Raw genomic sequence first — 23411 nt, 5'->3', positions numbered from 1 at the left:
AGAAAGTTTAGGCAAATTGAAAAGGAGATATTTATTCCAAGGAAATTTAATATAGCATAAAATGTAACATAGTATAATATATGGTTTGACTATGAATAACATTTAAATAGTCTTAATAATGTAAACATTTATCTAACAAAAATATGAATATATTGAGAAGGTGGAAAGAAGATATTTAAAAAAGAAGTGGGCAGGCACAATGCTGTATAACAGATCTACATCCTCATCCTTCACAGCCAGAAGTCAAGCGATTAAAAACTGAAACACAAAAATCAAACAGTAACAAGGTAAAGCCTGTTATTTAGAAGTAAGGAGACAAATCCCAAAAGAAACAGCTGAAGTTGAAAGGGGGAGGCAGGAACAGAGCTGTGATATCCAGTCTGGGGATGGCTTTTTCATTAAAAAAAAAAAAAGAAAGTCTTATTCACAATAGCAAAGACTTGGAACCAACCCAAATGTCCATCAATGATAGACTGGATTAAGAAAATGTGGCACATATACACGTTGGAATACTATGCAGCCATAAAAAAGAGTGAGTTCATGTCCTTTGCAGGGACATGGATGAAGCTGGAAACCATCATTCTAAGCAAACTATCACAAGGACAGAAACCCAAACACCACATGTTCTCACTCACAGGTGGGAGTTGAACAATGAGAACACATGGGCACAGGATGGGGAACATCACACATCGGGGCCTGTCAGGGGGTGGGGGGCTGTAGGAGGGATAGCGTTAGGAGAAATACCTAATGTAAATGATGAGTTGATGGGTGCAGCAAACCAACATGGCACTTGTATACCTATGTAACAAACCTGCACATTGTGCACATGTACCCTAGAACTTAAAGAATAAAAAAAAAAAAAAAGTCTTGGCTGGGCGCCACGGCTCACGCCTGTAATCCCGACACTTTGGGAGGCCAAGACAGGCAGATCACGAGGTCAGGAGATCGAGACCATCCTGGCTAATAAGGTGAAACCCTGTCTCTACTAAAAATACAAAAAAAAAAATTAGCCAGGCATGGTGGCAGGTGACTATAGTCCCAGCTACTCAAGAGGCTGAGGCAGGAGAATGGCATGAACCCGTGAGGTGGAGCTTGCAGTGAACCGAGATCACGCCACTGCACTCCAGCCTGGGCGACAGGGCAAGACTCCGTCTAAAAAAAAAAAAAAAGTCTTATGATGTTGTACATACATAACTTTTTTTAATTTAAATATTTAAAATATGGAAGGCATCCAGGAAGAAGGAACGGCAACTGAGAGGTATGGGCCATATCTCAGTCAGGTAGGGGTGACTCAGGGGTTTGGAGCTGGGAGGGGCAGGAGGACACCAAGCTGAGTTGAGACTGAAGGCTGAGTGCTGCAGGAGAATGGGATCCATCGCAGGCTGTTAAGCAGGGGAGTCCTGATCTCACCCTTGTTCTTGATCTTGAGCACATTCTGGTGGAAATCATTCAGTGGAAATTGAATGTGGATGAGATTGACTCTCAAGGGGACCCAGTTAGGCTGTGCCCAGGTCTAGGGAGAGAGGAAGAAGATCTAAACATGGCAATGGCCACGGGGCAGCAGGTGTTTCCTAGGGTGCTCATCAGCACGCAATTCACCAGCTGAGGGGAATGAGGAAGGAGGAGTTGATGGGGTGTGAGGAGAAGCAGGCTGGGAGAAGGAGGATTTCAGGTCTGACGAGGACACCGTTCTTAAGGCAGAAAGCACTCCCTTCCACCCTCCAGCGTAGAAACTGTGTGCAGATGTGGGAGAGCCCATGGGTAGAGTTAAGATTCAAGCATGGGAGTCTTTGGGTTAAAATACCCAAAAAGGTAGAGTGGTGTTAAAAGAAAGGCATGGACTTTGCAGACAGACAGAACTGAGTTTGAGCTCCAGCCGTGCCACTTACTATCTGCATGATTTTATGCAACTTACTGAGACTCTCTGAATTCTGGGGGTTGTCAATTCCAAAATGGGCCTGACCATACCCACCTCACAGGGTTGCAAGGACAATATCATAAATAACCTCTGTAGAATGCCTCCATGGTGTCAGTCAACACGTGTGGACACTCCCCCATCCTGTGTCCCACCTCCCACTTCCATAGAGCATGGAGGTCTTCCAGGAAGACCCTTCAAGATCTTCTGAGATTTGTCCCATTTCCCACATCTCTCAGGCTGTGAGGCTCCAGAAGGTTTCTGGAAAGCACCTGCAACTCCCCTCCCATCAGTTCAAGAACAGAGATCACACAGGTTTGCATCAACCAGAAAGTCAGCTTTATTAGCCCACCACCAGCAGAGGAGCAGGGGAGATAGCTGGGAACTGCGCCAGGAGAGCAGGGTCCTGACCCCGGCCTTCAGGAGGTGAGGCCAGCTGGTGGGCAGGAGGCTGTGGTAGAGGCAGCTCAGTTCTAGGAGCTCTGGCCCTGGCTGAAGCTGGATGAGCTCTGCTCCTTGAGGATGGGCCGGGTCTGACGGCTCGAAGAGGACGAGGAGGAGGTGAAGACTGTGGGAGAGAGAAGAGGAGGTGAGAAGGGGTCTGAGAGCCAAGCCGACTCCAGGGCAGGGAGAAGGGAGGGCTGGGAGCTCTGAGGAGAAGGGCCCAGCCCCCACTCCATGGAAACAGGCAGAGGGGCTGCAGGGCCGGGGAGCCTCAGGAGCCTTACCCTCGCGGGAAGAATAGGATTGGCCAGATGCTTGCTGGGAGGAAAGGCTGTGGGAGAGAAAAGGCAGGGCAGTCAGTTGTGCTGAGAGCAGTAGGGGGGCTAAAGGGTCTGGGAGGCAGAACTGAGGGGCCTGGGACTCACTGGGCATCCTCGCCCTCCAGCAGGCGGCGGTAGGTGGCGATCTCCTGCTCCAGCCGCGTCTTCACATCCAGCAAGATCTGGTACTCCTGGCTCTGCTGCTCCATCTCACAGCGTAGCTGGGCCAGCTGCTCCTCCACACTGCCAATCAGTCCCTGGATCTGGGACAGCTGCATGCAGTAGCGGCCTTTGGTCTCCTCCAGGCTGTTCTCCAGGGATGCTTTCTGCAAGTGAGAGAGAGAAAAAGAGTCCATGGAGGTGGTCACTCCTGTTCCTCCAGGTCTCTGGGCATGTTTTTTGAGAGATGCCTGGATTTTGATCCCAGTTGGGGTACTGATGGGCCAGACAATATGGAGAAAAGCTAGCCCACTATTCTAGGGCTTAGTTTCTCTATCTATATAACGGGTCCCATGAGTCCCCTGGTCCCATCCTGAGAAAAGAAAGGTGGAACTAGATTGTGGCTTTTTGAGGGGGTGGTGGCCATTACTGGTGACTTGGAGGCTGCTGCTGTGCTGGGTCCTTCATACCATGCTGAGCTGGGACTGCAGCTCAATCTCCAGGCCCTGGAGCACCCTCCGGAGCTCCGTCACCTCACTGCGGCTGCTCTGTACCAGTTCGCTGTTGGAGGCCACTTCTTTGTTCAGCTCCTCGGTCTGAGGCAGGAAAGCAGAGTGAAAGGTGAGGCTCTCCCAAAGCCCCCAGCTGGGAAGTGCTGCAGGCTCACTGCGGGCCCGAGCCCCACCTTGCTCAGGAACCAGGCCTCAGCGTCTCTGCGGTTTTTCTCTGCCATCTGCTCGTACTGGTCACGCATCTCATTCAGGATGCGGCTCAGGTCCACGCCAGGTGCAGCATCCATCTCCACGTTCACATCTCCGCCGGTCTGACCTCTCAGAGCAAGCATCTCCTGGGAAGGGATGGCAGGAGGCGGTCAGTTCAGCAGACTCCTCTCCTGGCCCTGGGTGCATCTGGCAACCCCACCAAACCAGCCTCCCACCCCGGAAGCCAGCAGCGACCGCACCTCCTCGTGATTCTTCCTCAGGTAGGCCAGCTCCTCCTTCAGGCCTTCAATCTGCATCTCCAGGTCAGTCCTGGCCAGGGTCAGCTCATCCAACACCCGGCGCAGGCCATTGACGTCGGCCTCCACAGTCTGCCGCAGGGCCAGTTCGTGCTCATACCTGGCAGGACAGAGGTCAGGTCCTCAGGCTGCAGCCCTGAGGATTCTGAGGCTCGGGGTCTGCTGGCCCTGCTGGGTGGACAGCCCCACTCTTTGTCCCTTGCCCTCTGCCCCCAGCCCACCATGCTGGCTGCTCACTTGGTCCTGAAGTCATCGGCTGCCAGCCTGGCATTGTCAATCTGCAAAATGGGCTGTGCATTCTCAATGGTGGCCGCAATGATCTGGAGTGGGGATGGAGGACAGGAGCCCTGGTCAGCCAAGGACCTTACTACTTGAGCATGAAAGGCAGAAAGGGGCAAAAGGAACCGCCCCAAATCTGGAAGTCTTCTGGCTGGCAGGGCTAGCATGCCTTCTCCACCAGCTCAGGGTACGTAGGGATGCACTCCATCCCGATCACCCCCTTCCTGGGCCCAAGGCAGGGAAGCTGAACTTGCAGCTGAACCCTTGAAGGAAATAAGAGATTTAGGGTAACAGCCCCAGTCCGGGCACAGAGATACTGAAAAGGGACCCTCTGCTACCACTTCCCTGGGTGATCCTGGCCACTCCCCAAAGGTGCCCAGTCTCCCTGTTTGTAAAGTGTAATTGCTAAAAAGAGGTATCCCAAGGGCCACTATAGCCCCAGCCTCTCTCAGTGCTCCGTACACCAAAGTCACCCACCTTGTTCCTCAGGTCCTCGATGGTCTTGAAGTAGGGACTGTAGTCTTTGATCTCAGCAGGCCGCTGCCTCTGGTACCAGTCACGGATCTTCACTTCCAGGTCAGCGTTGGCCTCCTCCAGAGCACGCACCTTGTCCAGGTAGGAGGCCAGGCGGTCGTTGAGGTTCTGCATGGTCACCTTCTCACTGCCCACCAGAAGCCCATCACCACCAGCAAAACCACCACCAAAGCCAGCACCCAAGCCACCACCGAAGCCAGCACCAAGGCCACCACCATATCCTCCCCCGAAGCCACTACCAAAGCTGCTGCTGCTGCTGAAGCCACCACCATAGCCGCCCCCCAGCCCGCAGGCTCCCCCAGAGGAGAAGCGAGAGGAGACAGACAGGCCGCCCCCGTAGGTGCTGGGGGCACGGCAGGACCCTCCGGCCAGGACGGAGGAGATGCGGCTGGAGCCGCCCCCAATGCCGCAGGAGCCCTTCATGGAGCTGGAGGAGGTGAACTGGCGGCTGCAGGTGGTCATGGTGCCAAGGAGGGAGGTGAGCGAGTGAGCAGTTGGCTGAAAGAAGGAAAGGTGCTCAGGAAGGCTGAGAGCGTGCTGTGGCTGCCTCCAACCCCAGAGACCTTTATATGCACCTGGGGAAGGCGGGGCCCTCCTAACTGCTGACTCCAGGTTCCCCTCTGGATTTCATCACTCCCGGTCCCGTCCAACTCCTCACTCTGGATTATTCAGCCCAGGATCAACTCTGCTGTGTGCCGGCTCAGAGTTCCCACCCAGCTTTGGGGGTGTGGGGCCAAGAGAAAAACACACAAATGCGAGTCGGTGGTGACTCAGGCTGGGCGGCCGGGAATCAGGCTCCCGTTCCTGGAGCCCTCGGGGCCAGTCGGGCCTTGGCACAGGTGGCTTTGTGGCAACTGCGTCCCCAGGCAGTGAGTCAGCCCTTCAGAAGAACTCCCTGCCCCACAGTGACAGCCTTGGCTGAAAGAGACCTCAGTGATGCCATCCTGGGCTGTCTTGGGGAGCAGTTGTGGGGATCCCACATGTCCCACTCTGGGCAGGGGCAGAGTTCGTGTCTTCACTCTGCTTGCTGTGTGGCCTGAGGCTCCCCACCTCCCACCTCTGGGCCTGTTTCCCCTCAGTGACCAGGCTGGACTGGGTGACTGCAGAGTCCCTTCTGGTTCTAAAAATCCTATGACTCTCTTTCCCCTCTTGGATCTAATTCCAGTTCCAGAGGCTGCCTTGAGCCCCCGGGATCTCCAGAAGTGTGTGCACCATACGAACAGCACTGGCCATGGAGCTAGACAGGCGGCACTGAGTCCCTGCTCTGCCCTTACCAGCTGTACAGCACAGGCTGGTCCTATAGCCCCTTGGTCCTCAGTTTTCTCATCTGTAAAAGGGGACGACACACCACTAGCCACAAAGAAATATGCGCGAAGGACCCCACCGGCCCTTCCCCGAGGGCCAGCCCTGCCCCTCAGCCTCCCCATCCTGCCCCTCCAGCCACCTGCTCCTCACACTCACCTCTACACGCTGGCACCCTCCCGCACCCCTAAGCAGGGCCCTGCGCCCCCCACACTCCCAGCTGAAGAACACCACAGCCCCACACCTAGCTCCGCCACTCCTCTACCGCCCTCTCCTAATCACAGGCACCCCACCTGCAAGCTGGTGGGAGGGAGCCCCATCCTGCCACTACAGCCAGGTGTGACCCCTGACCCCACCGTGGGCCTCAGAGTCCCCCCCTACCCTGTAGAAACAGGACTAGCCGGGGATCCGTTCCCAGCAGTTCTCTCTCCTGTGTCCACAGATCCCAGGCTAGGCCTGGCAGCTCCATTCATCCAGCTGAGCTGGGGGAGAGCACTGGTTATGGGCCCACTCAGGCATGCATGGAGAGCCCGGTGTGTGCCATACAGTTCTGTGAGCGGGGATGAGGGGGACGTTATTCCTGCCACCAGTTCTCAGGTGAGAGAGCTGGGATTCAGGGAGGGTAAGTGGACTTCCCAAGACACCAGTCACTGGAAGCTGAGATGTGAACCTGTTCTTCTTGCCTAAGCCCGTTCCATCATCCTGAGCCCTCTCTCTCTGCATCTCAAATTTACATAATTTTCTTGATCAGAGGGGACAGTGGGGGAACCAGAGACAGCTGGAGATTCACTCAAAGTCACTCTGCTTTAAGCTGCAGAGCTGCAACTAGAACCCAGACCTCTGGCCCTCTCCAGGCTCCCACCATGCCTGCAGGCGGGGCCAGTATACCCAACTCTCACCCACCTCCCCACGATCACTGGCAGGAGGTCTGCCCACGGTGGGCGTGGCCTTGGCCTGAGAGCCTGGTCCAGCAACGAGGACTGGAGGGAGGATGGAGGGGTCTGGGCACCAAGACGGGGCCTCCTCAGGGTGCTGTGGGGCATCCCTCGGTGCTGGCCACTGGCCTTGCTCTGCAGTGTCTCTGTTGAGGTGAGGAGCCCAGAGACAGCCTGCTTCTGCCTGAGCTCCACTGGGGCAGGCAATTCCTTGTCTCAGCAGAACCAGGGTTTTGTCACTGCTACATCTCCCCTGGTCATTCATCCCAGAGGTAAGAGCAGAACGGATGCACATCCCTTCAGAGTCAAACCTGGGAGAGGGAACCTGACACTCCTCACCCCTACCCAAAAGAGGGGCAAAGGGGACCCCGGAATCTTGGACAAAAACCTCAGTGTTCAGGTGTCAGGTTGGGCCTGGAGTTCTGGTCCATCCACAGACCCATCACCCTCAGAACTGAAAATGGTCTTCAAGGTCACCAAAGGCTATTAATACCCCAACCGGAGAGGGCGGAAAGCCTTATCCAGGTTAAGCAGCACAAAAGTGAGAGAGCAGAGACTCAAGCCAGCTCTAACTCCCAAGCCAGGATTCACACCGACTCTCGTAGTAGAGTCTCTGAGAACTCTTCACTCTCTGCCCCCATTGTGTGTGCATGCACACACACCCCTTTCTCATTGGTTCACTGCCCCCCGCCAAGTTCCCCATTCCAGGAGGTGCCAGGGCGGGATTATACACAAGCCCAGCACTGCAGACCTGGGGATCTGCATGGGCTGAGAAGCTGCAGGAAGTTGCTGACCAACGCACCAAACTGCTCAGCCAACTCCATAGATCACGCACCTGCTGTGTGTACAGCTCTCGGGGGCTGGGGGTGAAGAGGGAGATGATGACATAGTCTCTGACCTTAGAAGAACTTATCATTTGACCCTGGAGGGAAAACTAATGCTGGAAAATACAGAACCTGGCTAGAAACCCTGGGGTGCTGGGCTTGCCTGCCATGCCCACACCACAGGAGGCAGCTGGGGTAGGCATTGCCCCGCTGAGCCTCGGCAGTAGAGGAGGGGGCTGCCCTCCTGGCCTTGATCCCTGAAAGGGTCCTAGCAGAGGGAGGCACCAGCAGGGCCTCAGAGGATCTGAGTTGACAGAGGAGGAGGAGGAGGAGGTGTTTCCTCTGCACCAGTGATGCACACCTGCCCCAAGGTGGCCAAGAGCCAGGACCACTAAGCCTGGTGAGCACAGAGAAGCCCAGTGGGCATCCTCCAGGCAGAGGATTCCTCCCCACACCCTGCCTCCTTCCTTCCTCCTTCGTACTGCCCATGTCAAGCATGAGGCATGAGATCATGGCATACCTGAGGCAGCCAGGAAACACCATTGGCCAATGCCACGCCTTGACTTGCAGTGATTCTCCAACCAGACAGATCGTCAGAGTCCCCATGAAGATTTGCAGCCCTGCTCCAACTCCCGCATCAGCACCGCTCAGGACAAGCCTGCTGGTGGGGCTGTTTTACAAGCTCCCCAGCCAACTCAGGCTGGGAAGGCAGGAGGCAGCTTAGGGGGCTAAGGAGGGGGGCAGAGAAGCTGAGGGAAGAGAGGGGGCTGCTGCAGGGCCCCCAGCCTCGGGTGGACAAGCCAGAGCCACAGGCTTCAGGGCAGGAGGAAGGAAAAGTAGAGCCCCACTGAGCCAGGACAGAGCAGCCTAGAATCGGGGCAAGCAGGGGCGAAATCTTGGGCCGGACATTCAGCCTCTCTGAGCCTCAGTTTCCTTCTCTGGGAAATGGGAATAACAGCCTTGCCTCACAGGCATATTAGGGGATTCGAGGCCAAATAAATAAAGCACCTGGAAAAGGCTGGTGGCTAGCGTTATGTTTATGAGCAGGTGTTTATAAAGTGCCTACTATGTGCCTGGCACTGTGCTGGGCACTCAGACTCAAAGAACAAGACAGAGAAGCCCTGGAGACATAGTCTTCTGGGGGAGAAGGTGGTAAAGACAATCCCAATACACTAATGTCAGGCCATGGTGGGGTACTGGGGCCCTGCAGAGAAACAGAGAGAGCAGGGTCCCTGGGGGAGAACAAATGTCCAGGCCCAGGCTCTGCCCCTGTGACGGCTCCCGGGATCTGGGGAAATCTGTGAGTGCCAGGCCCACCTTTGGGGCTCCTCTCCCCTCCTGCATGTTTGATGCCCCCCTTCTGAAGGTGGGGCTGTCATAGCCCTTCACAATCCAACCACAGATCTGCAGCTTCTGCCTTGATGATGGGGTGAAACATTCTGTGCATTGGGCAGGGTGGGTGTGGACGAACTGTGAGTCCCTCCACGAGTCCCATAGCTGGGTCTCCAGTCCAGTCCAGGCACATGTCCTCAGCAGCCTGGGCCCACTTGGGGTGCCTGTTCTGCACAAACAAGGAGCCCGGACTCCTGTGTGAGTCTCAGGAAACCCCCAAGAGGGGCTCCCATTGCCCCCACCCCAGGAATGTGAGCAGGAAGCTGGTGCCTCCAGGGAAGGCTGCGGACCCCAGGGGGGTGTGGGAGAAAGAGTGGGCCTCTCTCAGGGATGTTTCTTCAAATGGTCACTACAGCTCAGGGTGAGGACGGGCCTCTGTCCAGCTCAGTTATCCCCTCAGCTCTGTGCATGGGGGGAGATCTACCTGGCTCTGTTCCCTCTGTTCCCCTCATCTCCCCAAAACCTGGGTTGCCACAAGAGACCCACACTGCATAAAGGCTGAGGGACTGTTGTCAGTCCCTCAGGTCCCCTCAGGGCAGGCACTATCTCTCGGGGTCAGGACCGGTGTCTCCTCCTTCCCCTGGCAGGATGTCCTGCAGGGAGATGGATGTAGTGGGGGACACTCATCTCCCCCCGGGCATGCTACCAGGTCAGCCCCTGCAAGGGGGATCCAGAGGTAGGCTACCACTGGCATGGACCTGGCCTGAGAATCATATGTGTGTGTCCATCACTCAAGACCAGGTGTGGCAGCTCCAAGGGCAACCACAGATCTGCAGCTTCTGCCTTGATGACAGGGTGGAACATTCTGTGCAGTGGGCAGGGAGTGTGTGGATGAACTGTGAGTCCCTCCATGAGTCCCATAGCTGGGTCCCCAGTCCACCCCAGGCACATGTCCCCAGCAGCCTGGGCCCACTTGGGGTGCCTGGACAGACAAAGCCGCTCGAGTCTCCCCACCATCCCCTGGCTCAGCTGTCTGGGCACACCGGGGGGGCTCCCCCATTCTGGCATCCTGAGCCCCCCACCCACTCACTTTGTGGAGAAGGGTTTCTTCCCCAGCAGAGGGGCACAGTCTGGGGCCGTCTCTGGTCCTCCCCACACTCTGACCCCTCCTCACTTGCCCCATCAGTAATTGTGGACCCCAGGATCTACAGAGGGGAGAGAGAGCCCTGCCTGGAACCTGAGGTGGGGCAGGAGGTGGGGCTGGGCTCCTCTTCCCGGCGCGGAAGCGGGGCCCACTCCCCTCCCGTGCCTGTCTCCACTATTGACCCCCTAGGCTCCGGGACAAGGGCTGAGTCACTGCTCCTTGGAGCCTCAGTGTCCCCATCCACACAACGAGGTGCCTTTCCCCAGGCCCTCCCTGCTTCCTGGGACTATTCAGATAAACGAAGTCACCCTCCGGAATGAGCCATCTGCAGCCCAGGGCTGGTTCTTCTGGTTGTGGTGGGATGTGTGGTGGGGGCCTGGTGCAAACAGTGCCTCCCTCCTGCCCTCCATGGCGCCACGTTTGCTGCCAGACAACAAGGAGACGTCAGCCTCTGATGGAGCAGAGCCTGCCCTTGCTTTGAGTCTTGCAGATGCCGCTGCAGGTACGAGTCCCCGACTCCAGGCAGCCATCTCCCCTGCAGAGAGAAACTCTCTCCCAGGATGTCTTAGCTCCAAGGTCCAGGGAGGGCCTGTGACCAGCCCAAAGTCACCCATACCCCAGTGGTCAGTACCCACCCCCATCCCTGGCCTCTGCCAGTCCCAAACCCTCACCAACCCAGGCTCAGAGGGCTCTGGTCACTCCCATTTTCCTCAGGCTTGGGCCCAACCCCCAGCCTCCAGGCACGAGGAGAGAGAGGGTGTTTGGGGGCCCTGGTCTGATTCTGCAGCAGCAGAGACACCGCAGGTCCAGCAGTGATGAGGTGGAGGCACCGTCCTCCTCCCACGAACCCCCTGCTTGAAGAAAACCAGGAAAGCAGGCCAACCCGCCTGGCAGTTTCCGGATTTACTAGAAGGAAGATTTCCAGGTGTCAGGCTCACCTCCCACAGACTGTTCCCCACAGCCACGTTTGCTGCCACCAGCAAGAGCTGGGGCTGGTGCTCAGAGGGTGCCGGGAGTGGCTGGAGCAGGACTGTTCCTTCTCATTTTCCCAGGAGGCAGTTTCTACCCTCCCTCACGCCACCCCTGTCCCTAGTGGGGAACCAAAGAGGACCCAGACTGCCAGGGAGAGTGGCACTGCTCCCTGGGCACAGCCACCCCATCTGCAGTGCCCCCCCACTCCACCCCGTCCCCATCCTGAGCAACAGCTGACCATGTGAGGAAGCATCCCTGAGAGAGGCCCCACCCTTTCTCCCATACCTGCCTGGGGTCCATAGCCTTCCCTGAAAACACCAGCCTCCCACTCACATTCCCAGGGCGGAGGCAATGGGGGCCTCTCTTGGGGATTTCCTGAGACTCACACAGGAGTCTGGGCCCCAACCACCCAGCCTGCCTCCCCCACCCACCCTCCCTTCGTGCTTATCCCAGCCCTTGCCCACCTCCTGCCCCATCTAGGGGTAGGGCACAGCCCACAGGACCGGGAGGAACAACTGATTGAGTGAGTCATCTCTGAGGATTCAGGCTCCCACACCTGAGATCTTCCCATCCATTTATGGATGAGAAAGCAAGGCTCAGTGAGGGGAAGTGACTGCCTAACTTCTCGAGGTCACAGAGCTACTCACAGGGCAAGCAGTGGCCACCTAGGACCGCACCTGATACACCAACTCCACCCCAGGTCTAGCGCAGCCTGGACCACCCCCTGAAAATCTCCAGCCCTTGGGAGAGGCAAGCACCCCCTTCCAAACTCTCCCCAGACTTACTCTTTATGCTGGTCTAAGCTGACCCCTGACCTGCCAATCAACAACGGTGGGTATCCAAGCACCATCTCCCCTCACCCTCACTCCTTCCCATTTCACCCTTTTGTCCCTAGTGCCCACTTCAGGGGCCAGAACAAGGACACATTTCATAGCTGAGTCAACAAGCTTTATTGTCATCAGGCAAGGAAGCATGGGGAAGGGACTGAAGCAGGGGGCTGAGGCTGGAGAGGCTGGAGACTGTGGGGCAGATGGGGCGGCTGCCTCCCTGCCTCCTGGGTGGCTGGCCGGGGTAGCTGAGTCCTCAGCGGGTGGTCTGGTGGACCTGCTCGCGGGAGGAGATGACCTTGCCATCCTGGACCTCTTCCACAATGGTACGCACCTGACGGGTGGTCACCGCTGCAGGAGAAGCAGGCGCTTTAAAGTGGGTAGGGGCCAGGAGACCCTCGTTTGCCCCCTAGCCCTCATGGACAGGAGCCGGCTCTCTCCCTCATCCTCCCCCAGGTGCTGTGAGTGCCTCCACTGGCACCTCAACATCACACTGCACGCACATCCCTCCTGTCCCTGCCACCACCTCCCTTCCATCCCATCCCTCTGCCGGTGGCCCTGTGTGAGTCTTGCCTCCCCAGATGGATTATTTGATTCTGATCCAGTGTGTCCTGCCAGGGAGGAGCCATGTAGACTCCATGAAATCTGTCTCCATTTCTCTGCAGTCTCTAGGACATAGATTTTCTACCATCTCCCCCATCAGACTGGGATCGCCAAGACAAAAACCAGGCCCCTATCTCCTCCATTAGACTAGGAACCCTAAGGCTAGGATCATATATTCTCCATCAGATTGGAATTTGGAGGACAAGGACCATGTCCCTGTCTCCCATCAGGCTACAGTCCCCAGAGACAGGACTGTTTTTGCTCATCCAAAAGCTGTCAAGAGCAAAGATCATGAGAGCATGCTCCTATCTTCCCATCAGATGACAATCTCCAGAGCTGGGACCTGTCTCCTCCATCAGACTAGGATCTCCAAGGTAAGGACCAGTTCCCTGCCCCACCCCCATCAGACCAGACAGTGTCTCTCTCATTTGATCTTTTCCTGAGTATCAATCCTCAGTGCTAATGAGTCACTTCTCCCTGCTGAGGGACAGCCATCAACTCCTGGAGCTCCTGGGGACCCTGCCCCAGCAACGTGCAGGTGGGCTGCCTGTCCCATGCACCCAACCCCCAGGGCCGAAGCCATGAAGATGCTTACGTTCTTTCTTGTACTGAGTCAGGCTGAAAGAAAAAAAAAAAACAGAGAGGAAATTAGATGTGGGTCTGAGAGCCCCACCCCTGCCAAGAGGCCCCCAGCCCTGACCCCAGGCGCCCCCACTCACTGGGCATCCTCGCCCTCCAGCAGGCGGCGGTAGGTGGCGATCTCCTGCTCCAGTCGCGTCTTCACATCCAGCAGGATTTTGTATTCCTGGTTCTGCTGCTCCATCTCGCAGCGAAGCTGGGCCAGCTGCTCCTCCACGCTGCCAATCAGCCCCTGGATCTGGGACAGCTGCACGCAGTAGCGGTTCTCTGTCTCCGCCAGGTTGCCCTCCAGGGATGCTTTCTGCAGGAGGGCAGGAAGACCAGGGGTCAGTGAGGATGGTCAATGCCCTCTTCTGGGCCCTCCCCCATGCACAGGACTGTTCCTACCATGCTGAGCTGGGACTGCAGCTCTATCTCCAAGGCCTGCATGGTGCGCCGGAGCTCCGAGATCTCACTCTTGCCACTCTGCACCAGCTCACTGTTGGTGGCCACCTCGCGGTTCAGTTCCTCTGTCTGCAGACAGGACACAGGACAGGGCGGTGTGAGCCTGGGTCCCTCTCCCAAGTCAGGCATCCTCCCAAATCTAACTGTGGAGAGAGTGTGCCTTCTCACCAGCTTCCCACATCCCAAAGCCCAGAAACATGCCATTTGAAATGTTAACTTTTTATGGTTAATCCCTGTGTGTGGGAGGCACAGACCGGAAACTTGAGAACAAGCCAGAACATGTAGCCTGGCTCTTGATGCTAGTTCCTGACTTCTTGAGGGAGAGGTGGGGACTCCCAAGGTCTTTACCCTCTGCCTTTATTCTGAGGGAGCTCCCTACCTCCCCACCCACCCGCCAGATCCCAGCTTGAGCTCAGCTCCATGTCTGTTGATGCAGTGGGTGACCCTGTGGTCCATGCAGCTTACTGAGGAGGGGCACCTCCAAGACATCTGGCTGTGGGCTTACTGTCAGTGCTAAGGCCCCTGAGCCCCAGCCCCTAAGAGAGCCCTCTGGCCTGCAGCAGCCCCCACCTTGCTGAAGAACCAATCCTCAGCATCCTTGCGGTTCTTCTCTGCCATCTTCTCATACTGGTCACGCATCTCGTTGAGGATGCGGCTCAGGTCCACGCCTGGGGCAGCGTCCATCTCCACATTGATCTCACCACCCACCTGGCCTCGCAGGGCGTTCATCTCCTATGGAAAAAGGGGATGTGGATGTGCGCATCTGGACCCATCCTGACCTCTCACTCCCAAGCCTTCCCCCACAAGGGGACCCCACTTCCCACAAGGACCCCTCCTTTGTTCTCCCTCTGCTCTATCTGACCCTCTAAATGATTTTTATTCATCTGCTCAGTATTGCCTCCACCATCAGACTCTATCTCCCCCATTAGACCAAGGACTCTCCAAAATAAAATCTAATTATTAGGCCTATGCCCCCAAAATTTCCCCTCTAATTTCCAAGCTTCTATGTAGATGTTCAGCTTTGAGAGTTTGAAATGGGACAAGATTTCCTTACTTATCCCCCACCCTCATGAGGGAGGCAGGGTAGGTAGAGGGAGCCTCTGCAGGCCCCTGGGAGGTTCCTTGTGTACAGAGAAGCAGTGTGGTACAAAGAGGAGTCTGCCCTGCACACTGGACCCCAAGGATCAGGGCTCTGCAGACAGGGAAGCCCTCTAAGGTGACTAATCCCAGTGCACCTGCTCTGCTCTCTCCCACGGCCTCAGCCATTGCCCAGCCCCAGGGCTCTGCCACCCACTCCTCAGCATCTTTGACCTTCTGCCCCAGCCACCTCACCTCCTCGTGGTTCTTCTTCAGGTAGGCCAGCTCCTCCTTGAGGTTCTCAATCTGCATCTCCAGATCGGCTCTGGCCAGGGTCAGCTCATCCAGCACCCTGCGCAGGCCATTGATGTCGGCCTCCACACTCAGGCGCAGGGCCTGCTCCGTCTCAAACCTGCCGTGGGAATCAGAGACTTCAGCCCAGGCTGCTTGGACCTGCAGATCCAGGTCCTGGCTGCTCACCTGCCTTCATTTTGCCAGGACTCTAAGGAGTTGGAAGGGCTGATGAGAGGGTCGAGTGGAAACGAATTCCAGCCCCGGGACCCCGGGACCATCACAGGGCCAGATCCCACGCCCACCAGCTTCCTTACTTCTCTCTGCCTCCCGCCTCCCGCCTCCCCTCCTTCTCTTCTATTCCCTGCCTAAGCTCAGCAACCTTCAGAACTGGCTGCCTTCACTGCATCCTGGACTAAGGAGTGGGGCTCCTAGGACTGCCCCACCCTGAGCTCCTGGGCCTTGCCACAAGCAACCAAGGAATCCTGGGGTCAGGAGGGGTACCCTGAGATCCTCCCCCAGCTGGCCCAGGCTGCCCAAGGCCACAGCTAGGACTCACTTGGTGCGGAAGTCATCAGCAGCCAGACGGGCATTGTCAATCTGTAGCAGGATGTTGGCATTGTCCACGGTGGCTGTGAGGATCTGAGGAGAAGGGAGAGTAGTCAGGTCATTGGATGGGGGTGGCTGAGCCCACACCAGGGTTCTGAGCAGATCTTCCTGCCTCAGGGCCTCTCTTCTCGCCCAGCCCCTCCCTTGCCCCGTGCTGTATTATTGGCAGAGGAGGGGCAAACAGGAGTCTGAAGGGCTGAAAGGTGCCTCTTCTTCCCCCGATACTCTGTACCCCACCAGACCCCCATGGCAGGCTCAGCCTTAAAGGAGAAGAGACAGCTGGCTGGGAGTATGAGGCAACCAGAAAAGAATGGGAAAATGTCCCCAGGGCAGAAGCTGTCCCAGAATTCTAGAACAAGGGAGGGGATGTGGGCAACCCCCTCGTTTTACAGTCAGCTAGAGGGTGCCCCTGACAGGCTCCCCCAAAAGGAGGCTAAAGGAGCCCTCACTAAAGAGTGGTTCCAAATCAGAAGTCAGGACCCCTCCTAATCCCTAACCCTGGGCGCCAGCCAGCAGCCCCGCCCCCTGGGGTTTGCTGAGCCCGTCTTAAGGGGCAGCAGGAGGAAAGGAGAAGCCAGAAAAATCCCCAAATAAGGCACATCAGAGGCCTTCCCCACACTGAGGTCCCGCCCCCTCCTTTCTGCCTACTCCTGCAGCAGGTGCTATCAGGAGCTCACTCAGACACCCCCACTCCACATCACCCAAAACCCCCTCCTGTTGACCCCTGCTCCAAAGGAGCAAGACACCACACATCCAGCGGCCCACGGGCCCAGCCCTCCATCTGCATCCTCCTGCCTCATCCTACAACCTCTCCAGGTGGCAGAGCTCCACGAGGGAGAAACTGAGGCTCCAAGGGGCTCCACAAGGCCTCTTTGTTCCTGACTCAGCCTGCTGTCCCCAGAAAAGGGGGATGTGAGCCACACAGGGGCCCCAAGGCAGGTTCCCAGAAGCTAAGCCACAGCCAAACCACTCTTGGCTCCCTGAGACCCTATGGCTGGACTCCAGGCCTTTGGCCAAGGCAGGAGTTGGGGGGAAGAAGTCATGCCCCCCGGAGACCCCTCCCACCAGCAGGCCCTACCTTGTTCTGCAGCTCCTCAATTGTCCTGTAGTACTGGCTGTAGTCACGGGCGGGCCCTGGGGCCTGCCTCTGGTACCAGTCACGGATCTTCACCTCCAGCTCAGTGTTGGCCTCCTCCAGGGCACGCACCTTGTCCAGGTAGGAGGCCAGGCGGTCATTGAGGTTCTGCATGGTGGCCTTCTCACCTCCAGCCAGCAGCCCATCAACACCCCCAAAGCTGCTGCCATAGCCACCACCAGAGCCAAAGCTGTAGCAGCTGGAGTAGCTGCTACCCCCGAGGGTGCTGCCCAGGCCGCCAGCAGATCCCAGCCTGCAGGAGCCGGCACCCAGGCCGCCAGACAGCCGGCAGGAGGTGCGGGACGAGCCGCCCCCCAGGCCGGAGGAGCCCTTGATGGAGCTGGAGGAGGTGAACTGGCGGATGGTGGTGGTCATGGTGGGGGCAGCAGGAGGCAGGCACACAGGAGAAGGGCTGGAGAGGAGAGGGGCCCCAAGTTGTGTAGGGCTGCCGGGGTTCGCCCGCTTCCTTTATAGGCCACCAAGTGGGCGTAGCGATTACAACAGGCTTGCTCCTCTGTTTCCATTCCCCTGGGCTTTCATCACCACTGGCCACCTGCCAGCTCCCAGGTGGCTTGGGGCCCCCTCCCCGCCCATCATCAGGAATTTGCCTCATTTCTCCAAATCCTCGTGCTGGGTGCCGTGCGTGTGCGTGCCTCTGGTCTCAGGCCCGTCACCTGTGATTCAGGCGGGCCCTCCAGCTATGCTTTCCCATGACCTAATACGGAGAAGAGGAGAAGGCAGGACGTCACCGTCCCCAGGCCCTCCCAGGCAGCCACCAGCCCAGCCCGGCCCGCCTCAACCCTGTCTGGTGGGGAAATGGGTTGCAGTGTCAGGTGACCCCCCCGCCAAAGTTGCTGTCTTTCACCCCACACTGCTCCACCCACGGTGCTGGCCCCGGGGCTGGGTGCTGAAGAGAAAGAGGAGACCGAGAGCCTATCCTGCCTTGGAAACTGAGCCCAAACCCACCAGGCCCACCTCACAGCATAGAAATGCCATCAAGCCTCGGAGACCAACCCACATCACAGATAAAGAAATTGGGGCTCCAGAGGGGTGCAGTGTCCACACTGGCCCCTTCTGCAGAGCCTGACACCCAGGAATGCACTCTAGGGGCTACAGTTCCATCCAGTCAGCTTCTGACCCTGCCCCATCCCTAGAAGTCCTTGCTAACCCAGTCTCTTCGTGTAAACCTTTCCCCAGGTTTACACTCCAGGCTGGGGTGGGCAAACAGGGGCTCAGCTATAGGATGGGGAAATGGTGGGCTGTGCCAACTGAGAGGGGGATGCCCCCTTCCACTCCCCTCACCCTTCTGTACCCCAAGAGACCTCAGGGTCAGGTGACGGGCATTTATCTCAGGTCTCAGCCCACAGGAAATCTAAAGGACATTGCCCAAGAAGAGGCTCTTACAGAGACCCCAGCCAGCCCCCTTCCCACTCCAGGCTCCCCAAGAGGTGGCTCCTCAGGTGGGCCATGTGCCCCACCCCACAGCCCTACCCTGCCCTGCCCACCACCCCAAGCCCGGCCCTGGGTCCCAGGGTCCCGCCAGGCCCGCTGGGTGGAATGTGGTCATGTTTCAGACTGCCGATGGCTTCCACTTCCCAGACAGGCCCAGACGGCCCCGCCAGCAGCCGAGAGACATTCCTCAATAGCCCAGTGGCTGCCAAGCCACCAAAGCAAACAGGATGCCCCCTACGCGTACATGCACAGCGGCCACCCCGCCCCACACACACCCCGAGCTGGGGCAGAGCCGGTCTGGTTTCCTGGGCTGGCTGCGTCACTGCCACCCCCTCTCACTCATCAATGCCCTGGACCACTCCTTCAGAAGCCCCTCCCCACCGAGCCCCTCTCCTTCTGCTCTTGAACCCGCCCTGGGCTGAGGCAGGGAGTGCTCCCCAACAGGCGCCATCCTTGGAAAGTCTGTGTGGCCCTCCCAGGGACCAGCCACAGGTGACAGGGACTCAGGGGCTGATTCTTAGAAACTTTTCCCAATACAAGGGGCTGTCCCATCCCTCCACCCTTAATCTTTCTGCCTCCTCCCCTCTCATCTTTCCAGGAGCCCCAGGCCTGGATGGAGTGGGCAGAACAGATTGGCAGGTGACAAGCCGATACCCAAACACTCAATAAACTCCACCTCCCCCAGTCCCTCAGCCCACACTGCCCCAAACCAATGAGCAGATCAGATCACACGAGGCATTGAACTTGGAGCAAAGCTTTAATAGTAGGCACTGGACAAACCCAGGAGGCCTCCTCAGTGAGGGGCTGCAGAAAGTAGATACAGAAAGACAACAGGTCATGCACCGGGGCCCAGACGGACACTCGGGGCGTGGCAGTAGCATGCCGGGAGCTGGAGCTGATGGCTGTGCCGTGGCCCTGGAGGTGGGGCTGTCGCAGGCAGAAAGGGGTCTCAGTGGGTGGAGAAGTGGACCTGCTCACAGAAGAAGACCACCTCTCCAACCTGGACTTCCTCCACGATGGCACACCTGGTGGCTGGTCACTGTGGCTGCAGGCGATGGAGGAGGGAGGCACAGGGAACATCAGGCAGGAGCTCTTCCCCTCACCTGCCCCCGCGTCTGTGGTCCCCCCAGTCTCCCACACAGAAGGGTCCTCAGCCTCTCCCCTGCCTTGGGGTCCACACCGCAGGACAGGGCAGCTTCTTACCTTCCCGGGTGGGCTGCGAGGCCAGGGACAAGGAGTACTGAGTGGCCAGCCTGCAGGGAGAGAAGCACCCATCAGCCCAGGGATGCCAGCCAGCCCAGGCACCTGCAAGCACTGCTGGGGAGAAGTAGGCCCTGGCAGAGGAGGTTCCCCTAAATTGGTGAAAAATCACAGTTGGGAATGCACAGAAATTAGCACAGGCCCAAGAATGAAAGGGCAGGGGTTCAGCACAGCAGGAAGAAGAAAAAGAAACAGCACAGCAGTAGGCCTGGCGGCACTCTGTGGCTACTCACCAGGAATTTACAAGGAGAAGCTAAGCAAGTGGTTTTTCCATAACCCAGAGGGCCCAACAAATAGACCCAATTAAAGCAGGAGAGACTGTTGTTAGACTATAGATGGACTTCACCATTTCTGGGGAGCAAAAAGCTGCAACGTGTGACTAAGCATGGAGACTCCGGGACACTCTCAGCTGAAGGCCTGATCACCCTTCCCAACTGCAAACCCAACCACCACCCACCTTGCTCTTCACCACTCACACAGTCATCAGAACCAGAAACCCAGGGCTATCAATGCCTGCTCCTTCATGTGTTCTCCCGACACTTACTGAGTCCTGACTGTGAGCCATGCTTACCCCGAGATCCAGGCATCCAGTCCCGCTGTTTTGAGCTATAACCGCTCTTCTGCGTGCACCACCTTCCTTCCCCTGCCCCCCTACCCGCCACCGCACAGGACTTCTCTGGCCAGACTCCCTGCTCCAGTCCCCTGACACATCTCTCTGGCCCCGCCCTGACCCCTCTGATCCATTTCTCCCTCTGCAGCCAGAGTGAATGTTCTAAAATCTCTTGATGTTCATTTCACTCTCCTGCTCTAAATCCCTCCATGGCTCCCCATTGCCTATGTGATCTAGTCCAGACGCTTTAACTTGGCATTCAAGACTCCTCAGCCAGACTCCAGCCTGCATCGTCAGTTTCACCTCCTGCAAACCCCAACAGGTTCCGACATTCACACCTCCTGAACTTCGCTGGTGCTCAGACACCAACTTCTCCCTGGGTGAAGCAGGCCCCCAGCCCACCCCAACAGGCACCCTGGTACACACTCACTGGGCGTCCTCAACCTCCAGCAAGCGGCGGTAGGTGGTGATCTCCTGCTCCAGCCACGTCTTCACGTCCAGAAGGACCTGGTGCTTGTGGTCCTGGTGCTCCGTGTCGCAGCAGAGCTCGCACAGCTGCTGCTCCATGCTTCTGTTAAGCCCCTGCAGCTGGGCCGGCTGGGTCCTGTAACACACCTCCATCTCCACCAGGCTGCCCTCCAGCGATGCTTTCTGTGGGCCAAGAGATAGGTGGTGTGATGAGTTGGACCTGGGACCCTTCCCCATGGCAGAGCACTAGAGAGGAGCCCCTCCTGTATGGGGCTGTGGGTGCTGCCAGCACAATGGGGTGGTAGTGCACCCAGCCACTAAGTGTGAAGGGACAGGCTGGGTGGGGACTCTGGTTCCCCAAGCAGGGGTCTACAAGGCTGGGCTCACCCTGGGGTGACAGGTACAGGGTGGGGAGGGGACAGAGGCCCTACCTTGCTGAGCTGGGACGGCTCAGGTTCTGCACAGAGACGTAGAGCTCCATATCTCTATCCAGCCACTCTGCAGGGCCTCTGTGTTGGTGGCCATCTCGCAGTTCAGCCCCTCTCTCTGGAAGGCAGAGTGGGCCACAGGGGTTTAAGGAGGCTTTCAGAAGTGGGGCACAGGAAAGGGGCTGCTCCTGAACCCTCACCTTCCAGAACCATCCCCTAGCCTCTCCCTGGCCTCTATGGGGCCCCAAAGGCACCTGCACAGAGAGCCTCTGCACCCACATTGGAACTTGGAGGAATTCAGCCTGCTCTGCGGTCATTTGCATTTCTTTTTCCTACCGAACTGCAGCACCTCAAAGACAGGCACTGGGTGTTATTCTTTTGCGCCTGTTGCTGTCCCTAGGATACCGGAGATACTCAGCCTGTGCTTGCCAAGGGTATACATATGTATTCAAATACGCACATCCTGTAAACAGCTGTGGTGGAAACCCAAGACCAGACTTGTAGAGACCTGGATCTATTTTGCAGGCCACAGTGAAGGGCTGTGTGAGCTTGAGTCCTCTCTGAGCCTCACGTTTTACATCTAAAACATGAGGGGCTGGTCCAACTGGTTTCCAAAAGTCCTTCCAACTGGGACAGCCTGTGGATCTGCCAGTGCTCCAGCTGCACCAGCATGCAGCACATGTGCCCACACGTGTACACACCTGCTTACACACGGCCACCCACCATGCTGAAGAACCAGCCCTCGGCATCCTTGCAGCTCTTCTCCACCAATGTCTTGTCCTGGTCACGCATCTCATTCAGGATGCAGCTCAGGTTCACTCCAGGCACAGTGTCCATCTTCACACTGACATCCTCATCCACCTGACCTCAAAGGACGTTCATTTCCTGGGCAGAGAGGACAGCAGAAGCTCACCCAAGGCCATCCTGGAGAAAGACCCTGGGGCCTGCCTTCTTTCCCTCGGAGAGACAGGTACAGATGACAGACAGACAGACACAGATAGGCCAACAGCTCCTCACCCTGAAGGTGGAGGTGGATGTTGTCATTTCTCAAACATACAGGGCTGTGAATATTAGCAACCTCCCCCAACACACACCGTGACGCGGGACTGGAATTCACCCATCCCCAACAAGTGCTAAGCCCCGAGAGATGACAACCCCCCAGCACGGTGGAGGATGACCACGGGCGACCTCACTCACTGCCCTGACCTTGCCCCCACCACTGCCTTGCCCCCACCACCAACCCCACAGCACAGGCATGCAGAAAGCAACCCTACGCTGTGTCACTGCGCCAGGCCCCGTTAGCAAATGTTAATCTGCTGGAGGAAAGCAATTGTATAACCAGCCTCAAAGCCAGGGGGAAACACCGTCCGGGTGTCCTGCTTCTCGGGGAGTAGGCTCCCCCAGCTCAGAGCAGCACAGAGCTCGGCTGAGAAGGAAGACACAGGACAGGGCATGTAAGGCCTCCTGACTGCCCCACAGGACCTTGGATCTCTATCCTTGGGTTGAGCTTTGGAGTCCCTGCGACCTAGAGCCTTCTGGAAAGGAGAGGCAGGAGAGGGGGCAGAGAGGTGGGGTGGATACGAGTCCAACAGACCTGAAGGAGGGTCCCTGTGCAGCCATAGATAAATCCCTTAACCTCTCTGAGCCTCCGTTTCTTCAAAGGTCAAAAGGAAGTAAGAGTATCTTTCTCCCAGCTGTTGTATCAGCTGAGATAATGGCTGTGAGTCACTTGTAGTGCTGGGCAGAAGTTCCTTGTTTTAACGACTATCACTATTATAATTAATTATAACAAGCATTGTGTTAATTATAATTAGCATTGTGTGTTCTTAAACTGAGTTACTCATTAGTTAGTTAACTGCAGTGAGCTGAGCCTCAAGGGACAAATGAAGTCTATTTGGGACGAGGGGCTCCTCCAGGCCTCACGCAGTGTCCTCTGAGGGTCAGGGCTAGTCATCCATAAAAGACGGGAACTGGACTGAAAGCACAGCCCGGCCCAGGGAGGTTCTGGGCCCCAGCCTCGCTTGCTTCCAGGTGAATTTCTGCTGCGTTCCCTGAGCTGACCTCACCTGCTTGTGGTTCTTCTTCAGGTAGACCAGGTCCTCCTTGAGGTTCTCAATCTGCATCTCCAGGTTGGCCCCGGCCAGGGTCAGCTTGTCCAGCCCCTGGGGCAGCTCCAGAGACCCAGCCTCACTTGGTGCAGAGGTCATCGGCAGCCAGGTGGGCATCATCCACCTGTAGCCAGCACGAAGCTGGAATTACCGACCACAGCCACCAGGATCTGGGAGAGACGGGGGCTCCATGAGAAAATGCCCTTGGCAGCCTCCAGGAGACCCTCCAACACCCTTCTTGCAGGCTTTTCGGAAGTGAGCCAGGGTGAGGGTGATGAGAGT

At 57.3% G+C, this 23411-nt stretch overlaps 2 protein-coding genes and 1 pseudogene across 3 annotated transcripts; all 3 read right to left on the bottom strand.

The window, feature by feature from the left end:
• Nucleotides 1-2231: 2231 nt before the first annotated feature.
• Nucleotides 2232-5338, bottom strand: KRT16 (keratin 16). 2 transcript variants are annotated; one of them, XM_003813843.6, is made up of 8 exons: nucleotides 4613-5338; nucleotides 4094-4176; nucleotides 3800-3956; nucleotides 3524-3685; nucleotides 3309-3434; nucleotides 2785-3005; nucleotides 2644-2690; nucleotides 2232-2483 (listed from the first exon to the last, which is right to left on the bottom strand). In XM_003813843.6, exons 1-8 carry the CDS (start codon nucleotides 5129-5131, stop codon nucleotides 2389-2391), a joined length of 1410 nt encoding a protein of 469 aa, XP_003813891.1. In that variant the 5' UTR covers nucleotides 5132-5338; the 3' UTR covers nucleotides 2232-2388. The 2 variants fall into 2 exon arrangements, with proteins under 2 accessions (XP_003813891.1, XP_063455121.1); XM_063599051.1 differs by having other exon boundaries at nucleotides 2303-2465; nucleotides 2641-2690.
• A 6766-nt stretch (nucleotides 5339-12104) lies between these two features.
• LOC100976433 (keratin, type I cytoskeletal 17) lies at nucleotides 12105-17178 on the bottom strand. The gene is made up of 8 exons (XM_003813842.7): nucleotides 16747-17178; nucleotides 15619-15701; nucleotides 15024-15180; nucleotides 14262-14423; nucleotides 13635-13760; nucleotides 13328-13548; nucleotides 13204-13226; nucleotides 12105-12356 (listed from the first exon to the last, which is right to left on the bottom strand). Exons 1-8 carry the CDS (start codon nucleotides 17176-17178, stop codon nucleotides 12262-12264), a joined length of 1299 nt encoding a protein of 432 aa, XP_003813890.3. The 3' UTR covers nucleotides 12105-12261.
• Nucleotides 17179-18938: 1760 nt separating this feature from the next.
• LOC117976694 (keratin, type I cytoskeletal 42-like) lies at nucleotides 18939-23201 on the bottom strand (annotated as a pseudogene).
• Between the last annotated feature and the right edge of the window lie 210 nt (nucleotides 23202-23411).

The sequence above is a fragment of the Pan paniscus genome, chromosome 19 (genome assembly GCF_029289425.2).
Source record: "Pan paniscus chromosome 19, NHGRI_mPanPan1-v2.0_pri, whole genome shotgun sequence".
Taxonomy (NCBI): Eukaryota; Metazoa; Chordata; class Mammalia; order Primates; family Hominidae; genus Pan; species Pan paniscus.
Note: the sequence above shows the minus strand (reverse complement) of the source record. Positions and strands in the feature narration are given on the sequence as shown.